Source organism: Lagopus muta, chromosome 15 (assembly GCF_023343835.1).
Source record: "Lagopus muta isolate bLagMut1 chromosome 15, bLagMut1 primary, whole genome shotgun sequence".
NCBI classification, from domain to species: domain Eukaryota; kingdom Metazoa; phylum Chordata; class Aves; order Galliformes; family Phasianidae; genus Lagopus; species Lagopus muta.
Window position 1 is genome coordinate 7,745,360 of NC_064447.1, and position 8,511 is coordinate 7,753,870.

Sequence of the window (8,511 nt, forward strand, 5' to 3'; positions counted from 1 at the left end):
CAGAGCCATAACTGTACACTTCTTAAATTTAAACTTACAGAACACTCCTACAGGATGAGAAACGGCGCCTAGAGGCAAGAATTGCCCAGCTGGAGGAAGAGCTAGATGAAGAGCACAGCAACATAGAGACAATGAGTGATCGCATGAGGAAAGCGGTGCAGCAGGTAGAGCTCATTACAGCACGTGTGTCACTTTGTTTGTATTCCAGTGAAAGTTATCTGTGGCTTTGAAAATATATTTGGAGAACTGCCACCATGAATCACCACCTGATTTTCCCTGAAAGTACACAATGCTTTTGACAACATCCATTCTTGCCCTTGCAGGCAGAGCAACTGAACAATGAGCTGGCAACAGAACGAGCAACCGCACAGAAGAATGAAAATGCCAGGCAGCAATTGGAGAGGCAGAACAAGGAGCTGAGGAGTAAACTGCAAGAGATGGAGGGAGCCGTGAAGTCTAAATTCAAAAGCACAATTGCTGCTCTGGAGGCCAAAATTGCTTCTCTTGAAGAGCAATTGGAACAGGAGGCCAGGTACTTAGGCTTGCAGAGGGTACAGACATCCATTTATTGTTCCAGTTAATGAAACAAAGTAAACAAATGCATATATATTTGTGTAATCAGGTTCTCAGAACCATTAATGTTTGGTAAATTCTCTCCCCGCATAACATTCCTTAGAGACACGGCCACTAAAATTGGAGTTATTACAGACTCTGAGTAAAAAACCATTTTATTGCTGAAAAGTTCTATTGGTAATGGTAAGAATCTGCCCCCTTACTTTACCACGTGACCCTAGCAGATTCTCTATCATACACTGTGCCATTTGTAGGACTATTTCCTGAGGAAGTCAATTTGTGTTTTAGATCTCCTTATCCCCTCAGGAACTTATCATGCAGCAAAAACACATTGTTTTTTTTTTTTTTGTTTTTAATCAAAGACATTTACATCTTGCTTAGAATTCATCTGTTACATTCAGATAGGCCTCTACCATATGGTTCCTTGGTGCCACATCAAGCCACATCACCAAATGTTGCACTGTCATTTGCAGAGAGAAGCAGGCTGCAGCCAAGACATTACGCCAGAAGGACAAGAAGTTGAAGGATGCATTGCTGCAGGTGGAGGACGAGAAAAAACAAGCAGAGCAATACAGAGATCAGGTATGAGTCTGCATCATAAAGGTGTTAGACAAGGGCACAGACATTTTCGAGTTTTACTAAAAATTTTCAGATTTCTGCCTTTCCTAAAAAAGCAAGATTCCGTGTTATACCTCAAGAAGGGTCTGTGCTAGGACAGCTATAAAGCCTTTTGCTAAAAGATGTGACAATTTGATTTTTCTTCCATGCTGAGAGAAGTACCAAAGCACTAGCCCTTGTCAATAGACCAACAGTCTGACTATACACTGTGATATATAGGACTCTGCACAACATCCCTTTTGGTACACAAATGGAGACCATGATCACATTTTGTACCCTATTGAGATATTTAACTTTACATAACACGTATCAACCTGCAAACCAGAAATGCAGAGTCAGGACTGTGTAGCAAAATAAAGAATTAAGTTTGCATCAGCAAATTGAAATCCCACAAAGTAGTTATATTTACGTTTTTAGATTTTAAGTTTTGCCTTTGATAGAGGAGAAAACTCTCAATAGAAATATGAATAAAAATATGAAATTTAAATGAGAATCTAAAGCTATCAGATGTATTTCAACTTGAAGAATTACTTTAATTTTGTCTTGTAGGCTGAGAAGGGCAACCTACGACTCAAGCAGCTGAAAAGGCAGCTGGAGGAGGCTGAGGAGGAGTCTCAACGTATCAATGCAAACCGCAGGAAGCTGCAGAGGGAGCTGGATGAAGCTACTGAGAGCAACGACGCCCTGGGCCGGGAGGTTGCAGCACTGAAGAGCAAGCTAAGGTAGAGTGCCATTGTTGGAGGAAAAATTGAAAATTTAGCATTAAACTAAGGAAGTAAAAAATAAAATAATCTATTCAAGTAACAAACAGGCACAGATAATGAACACAAGGAGTAACTTTGCAGTGTTAGCTTGGCAAATGCAACAAGAAGCCAAAGTCAGAAGGTGAAGTGCATATCATGGACTGCAGTAGTCTCAGGATTTTAGCTGAGAGATCAACAACTGTGACAACATGGCACAGGCCTTACTATTTTTCTATCCAAAACCGCTGTTGACTTAAATAGGAACAGAATTAGGCTTGGTTGCTTTTGAAAATACTCCCGTGGCCATATAAATTTCTACAGTTACAAATGGGTAGAAATGGTCATGCTTTTCATACTTACACACACACACAGCTCATATGTAATGACTGTGATAAGTCTTGTGCATTTTCACAGACAGCAAAAAGCAAAGCAGGTTATACAACTCTCATTCAAAGGTTTCTGAACCTCACCTTTCCTTATATAGGGTCCATCAGACCAAGGAAAGACCAAAACATTATTTTGCATTTTCCTTATTAAAACTGACTGGGAAAAAGATAAAGCTGTGAGCAGTCAGATACATACCTGAGTTTTCCTGCACTTGTTGGGTCTGAAAACACTAAGACAGAAACACAGGCTGACTTGATTCATAGGAAATTTCTGTATCTGCATCATCAAACTGTAGAACTCTGCTTTCTACCTAAAAACAAAAAGTAATTCCAATGAAACTAAAGCACCTGCCTAGTTGTGTTCTTGCTGCTGTAGTTGAGTTTTTCCATTGACATGCATGCAACTTCAGACGTAGATACTTCAAAGCAAAGAGTTAGGGATGTGGTAGCCTTCTCTGTTAGTACCACCTTGGTTGGTACACACTACAGGCTGTGTTACAAAATAGCTGCTGCATTCAGCCTTTTTTACATAGAAAAGGATATTTACATTGAATAGCAGATTATTTTTTTGTTTGACCTGAATGTACTGTAATTGGCGGTAATGTACTTTGTTTAATTATTTAAAAGTAATATACCTACCTCTGATCATGACTATGTGCTTAGTATAACTGCCCGGGATTCTTTATCTCTGTTTCAGAGGGACACAGGAACCTTCGCATGACTAAGCAGGTACCATGCCTTCAACTTTGCAGCTAGCTTGTGTTGTACAAATTCCATTTTCTTTGGCCCAAGTAAAAATTATGTGAGGTTTCTGCAAACTGTGAAGGCTTGGATATCTTGGCATTAATTTTTTTTAAAAAGAAACAAATATTACAATAATTTAGCTATCATCAGCTGTTCATCAGCAATACAACTTTTTTTACAAGCAGGCTACGTACTGACGTAGACTTACCAGTGTTGCATTCTCACTTCTTATAAGCTCTACCAACAGAGTACCCAATAAAGTACTCTGACATTTTCTGCATGTCAAGTGTCTTTTTTTTTTTTTTTTGCACCTATTTACAGCCAAAGATGAAAAATTTGCAAATCAAATACACTATTAATTAGTAAAATTGATTTAAAGCACTAATGAACATGAAGTGTCACAGCATGTTAAGTGTTTCACATTATTTCTTAAGCATATTGTAATGTTGAGTCTAAGGTAAGACCCTACCTAATTCACAAGATTTTAGAATACCTTGTTTGCATGTGGTTTATTACACATTTATGCCATCCAATCATGAATAAAAGGAAATTGTGCCTTTTGTTACATAGCACTGTGCCTGTGGTTGCTTACAAACAGCTATTACTAAGGCTTTTAAAACTATTTTGCAGACATTACCTTGCTTGTCTACAGTGTGTTGCTTGTCTACTGCTACTGAAACATAAAGCACAGACAGAAATTAACGTGAACACTGTAATACAGCACAGCATTACATCACACCTCATCACATTCTGTAGAACTAGGAATGACACCTGCTGTTGCAAAAATTAAAGAGCTACTGCCTTGTAATATTTGTATATCTTCTATTTTACATATGCTGAATTTCGCTGTGAATACACAAATATTTAAAGAAGCTGTCTTGTCCTTGCATGTGCCTTTTAGTCAGCCTAATTTTCCCAGAGCGTGATTGAAGCATCACTCCAGTAGCACTTGTTCAAAGGTAGACTAAATAGATGCTAAGCAAAACACTAATGCTTAGGCCTTGCCTCAGCTGTATGCATTACTCTAAAAGTACTGATGCAGATGATCACAAGAATATTATCAAAGCCATAAACCTGTTTTAGATTAACAGATTTAAAAATTATTTATAAATGGGACCAATACCAATTTGAAGGAAGTTCACTTTCTTTGTAGCCAAAACTGTACTGCAAGACTTGGTTACACTCTGTTACTCTCCACCAGTAACATGTTCTTTTATAGTACTCCAATGAACTACAAGAGTGTAAAAAGCCATTTGACAAATGCCTTGTATGTAAGTCTAGATAGCAAGAGCCCAAGGAGGGAAGGGATCCAAAGAGCTCTTCCTGATGAAGACAGAGATCTTCATTGACAAGATCAAACAAATGTATTGACCTAACCAGAGCTTAGTAACAAATACCTGCCATCATGAAATAGTAGATGCTGCTGGTTTAATCTGTCAAACACAACAGAGTAGAAACATACCCTTGTCTTCAAGTCTTCTAATACGTGCCTCAGAAGAACTAAGGCTAAGAGTAGATCTTAAGTGTTATTATCCAGCAAGTTGCTTGCTCACATCAAAATTAAGTTACCATAAAGGGTTGGAAAAACAAAACAAGAACTATATATGTATGCAATGTGTTCTATCTTGGAAACACAGGTTTGGTTTGTACTCTAAAATAATTTAGGCCAGCCAACATTCTTATCTGCTTTCTAATATGGAAGACAGAACTTTGAACTTGAATAGCTGCTGCAGAAAGGACAACTCTGGCTTAGTCTTTTGCAAGGACAAGACAAGCCTTTAAATATTTACACATGATTGCTGTACCCAAAAGTGCAGAGTTGGATACATTTTAATACCAAATTAGTCATTTTGGCATAACATTCAGTGATCATGAATTTATTTTGTTGCTTATGTCTGTGGTCTCAAGCCTTTACAAAGGTTTGCTTAATTAAGAGCAAGTGAGAGGCCATGTTACAAAACTCCAATGTTTTGTAGCACACAAGCAATGAAGGCCAAGATGAGACATACTCATCTTCTGTCTCACTTGCTCACACCTCCCAAAGATATTAACCTTGAGGACCAAAGTGTCCCTGGCTTGGGCTGTAGCTATGAAATCTACGGGGATGGGAGGGAAAAGGGAAAAGAAAAGGGGTAACATGGGAAAAAAACATTTTCTGTGAGCTTTTCTATCACACATTGTCTCTACTGAGCATCAGCACATGAATTATAACAGTTCCAAAACACAGTGATGGCTTCCTCCCCATTGTGGAAAAGGCTGGAGCTACTCACAGCCTAGAACACCACGTCACAGCACCTGTGGTACTCTGAGCAACACAGCCTGACTGTGGGATCAGAAAACACCCACTGACATCTACAGCACTGCTCCAGTCTCTGGCCTCACTAGTCTTCTGTAACTGGTGAGCTTATTCAGACTAAAAATTCAGCATGAGCTTTCTGTGTCTTCTTGATCTTTGAGAAATGCAGGATCAGTGCTCCACTGATGATGTGGGGGATAAGCAATTCCTTTTTCCCAATCCCTTCTAAGGACATTCAGTTGTAATCCCAGAGGGAAAAAAAAAAACATAGAAAGGAATTTAGGGCATTTGGAGCAGATGAATCAATTTAGAATAGACTTCAAGGACAAGAACAGGAATCCCATCACAGTTCCAAGCAAGTGGGAGTCTCAATCTGTCCACACATTAGCTTCAGATGCTACAGAGAAGACAACTATGTTAGGTGCCCACAGCTCTTGGCTGTTTTTGTTTTAAAAACCTCAGACCCACAGGTACTGTTACAAAACTCTATGATTATTTGTGAGGGCTGTAAATGACCTAACGTCTGATTTTATTTTGTTATTGCAGGAGAGGAAATGAACCAGTATCTTTTGCCCCACCACGTAGATCTGGAGGCAGAAGAGTAATTGAGAATGCAACAGATGGAGGTGAACAAGAAATTGATGGAAGAGATGGAGATCTCAATGGAAAAGCCAGTGAATAAACACGCTTAAAATTGCACTGCAGCAAGGGGAGGGAGGATGATATTTAGCACTGTTTAAGTCTACTCTTAGTGTCAAGGTCACACACACCCACTCCTCTGGATGATGATGAAAGCACAACTGCCTTGTCTCCAATGTATAGATTCATGTTAAAAGTACTCCAGAACTTTTATCATGAAATGTTTTTGAGAAGTTTTGTTATAAACTCAGAGCAATTCATGAAGAATCTTCCAAGAAAGTGAGTTCCAGTAGTTCAGACAATTTAAATCTCAGTGAACTGAAGTTTACAAAGGATTTGTAGGACTGTTGCAGGAAAAAAGGCATTGGTCAGTTAATCTTTTCTTAAACTTTCATTTTGTCTTAAGTATTCAATATAGTATTTTTTTTCCTGGTTACTACACCCCTGATGCACCATTCACAAGGTGGAAATGCCTTTTTAATCACATACTGAAAAATAAAATATCATTTGTTCAAATTAAATCAACTGTTACAGTTTTATATGCACCATGGATGTGCTTACACACTAATAAAAGTCTATAAAAACCACTCCAACATTCTTGTGTGCAGGTGTCACTTGGGTGTAATACAACACACCAGAAGGAAATGGGAGATGCAATACAACTTCTTTACAACTCAAATACCTTTCTGAGAACATCAACTGTGACTGCTAGAATGAAAAACTGATATCTTCTAAGTGATTGCTTTTGAAAGAAGACATGTACATTCAGCTGAAAGAAAAAAAAGACACAAAGCACGTGAGACAGGCTTAGCCACTTCATGAAGACATAGTGCTGAGAAACCCTAGGATGTACCCAAGGATGGGCAACACCTACAAGAGACTTGTAGTCTTCTAGTGCAGCATCTAGGAAGCAGATAGGGCTCTAAATGCCTGTGTTTAGATAACTGAATCCGCATGTTTAATCTGCATGTATATGGGTAGTTCCCATGAAAGCCTCCGAAAGCAAGTTGGAAGCAAATAGAAACAGCAGGCCACACTAGATACACTGATCTAAACCCAAGCTATTTGGTATTAAGGGACCAGCATGCAGTTAATTTTATTTTTGGATCACTTCAGCAGGTCTGCAGCCCATTCCTGGCAACTACCAGGACCTACAACCAACCCATGCAGCCCTAATACTCACAGATAGCAGCCAGCTTTACGGTCACACTGGGGCAGTAGAGAACCACACACTGTAAAGTCAGGAAGATTAACTCTAAACTGAGTACAAAGAGCTTTCTTGATGTCTTACACTGTACTGCAGATTAACTTTAAAGCAGTCTGACTACAGAAAGACCAAATCATGCAAAAGCATCTATCCCAACCACTGATGATCCCCTTCTACAACTAATAATTATTCCTCAAGGCAGAAAAATCAGAAAGAACACAACAGCTTAAGAGCAGAAACCACTTAGCCAGCAGAATCAGACCCCAAATAATACCCATTTTAGAGCAAATACAAAAGGAAGAGCTTAAATAAGAATCCATTCAGAGCGATTACGATGACAAGTTGGTGAGGGGGCAAAAGCTTTTCATTGTATAGTCAGCCAAGAAGCATAGCTCTGTCAACATGTTCAAGAATTGGCTATTATGCTGGCAAGCCTGTACATGTGCAAAGGAGATTGAGGAAGTCAGACTTCAATAAAATGGTCTTAAGCACCAGTACTTGCATTAGAACTTGTAAACTGAACATCATGCCTTTCTAAAAGGACTTAATCTACATAACTCAGAAGCCTAACAGTGCAGTGGTTAAAGCACTACCTACCGCTTGAGGAATTTAGGTTCTAGACCCCATTCTGCAAAGCAAAATAAGCTTCAGAGATATTTTTTTTTCTTTGTGACACTGCAGAAAGAACCCTTCTGCAACAGTGTCCTAATTGCTGGTTTTGGCTGGGACAGAGTTAGTTTTCTCCATAGCAGCTTGAAGGCAAAGAGGGCAATGAATAAATTCCTGATTTTGCCTTCCTTGCAGACACAGCTTTTGCTTTACCTATTAAACTGTCTTGGTCTCAACCCACGAGAGCTGTTTTTTCCTTGAACTTTTACCTTTCCAATTCTTTCCCCATCCCTCTGGACACACAAAGCAAGAATGCAGATGTATGATATTAGCTGCCTACGAAGGTTAGCCCATAACAGCAAGCTACAGTTCCTCTGTCAACAGATGCATCATTACAGAGGCAATTGATCTGCACTATATTGTTTTGACAGTTCTCAACAGCATTCCCACCTGTAGCCTGATTACATCTGTAGCCACATCAAAAACACATATCTGTAGAGTATAATATCAGTAGCCACTTCAACTTCAAATCCATGGCTCCAGCAAAGCCTTGACTTTAAGTCTCTACCTTACATCAGTGCTGACTCCCAGCCTGAACAGAAGTCAACTGCTCACTAAGCAGGCAAATTCTGACAAGATAACACAGAGAACTCATCTTGAGTCATCAGGCTACATGGTCCACTGAGTTCATGTGAC

The 8,511-nt window shown here is 39.2% G+C and overlaps 1 protein-coding gene across 3 annotated transcripts in view; it reads left to right on the forward strand.

The window, feature by feature from the left end:
• Positions 1–6,592, forward strand: part of MYH11 (myosin heavy chain 11) — a 55,918-nt gene extending 49,326 nt beyond the window's left edge. For 2 of the 3 annotated variants that reach the window (XM_048961802.1, XM_048961803.1), the window contains 5 exons: positions 41–164; positions 324–532; positions 1,047–1,155; positions 1,741–1,913; positions 5,907–6,592. In XM_048961802.1, the coding sequence (XP_048817759.1) occupies positions 41–164; positions 324–532; positions 1,047–1,155; positions 1,741–1,913; positions 5,907–6,042 (751 nt within the window). In that variant the 3' untranslated portion in view covers positions 6,043–6,592. Of the gene's footprint in view, positions 1–40; positions 165–323; positions 533–1,046; positions 1,156–1,740; positions 1,914–3,017; positions 3,050–5,906 lie in introns of all 3 variants that reach the window. The other variant, XM_048961804.1, reaches the window with a different exon arrangement.
• Positions 6,593–8,511: the final 1,919 nt, after the last annotated feature.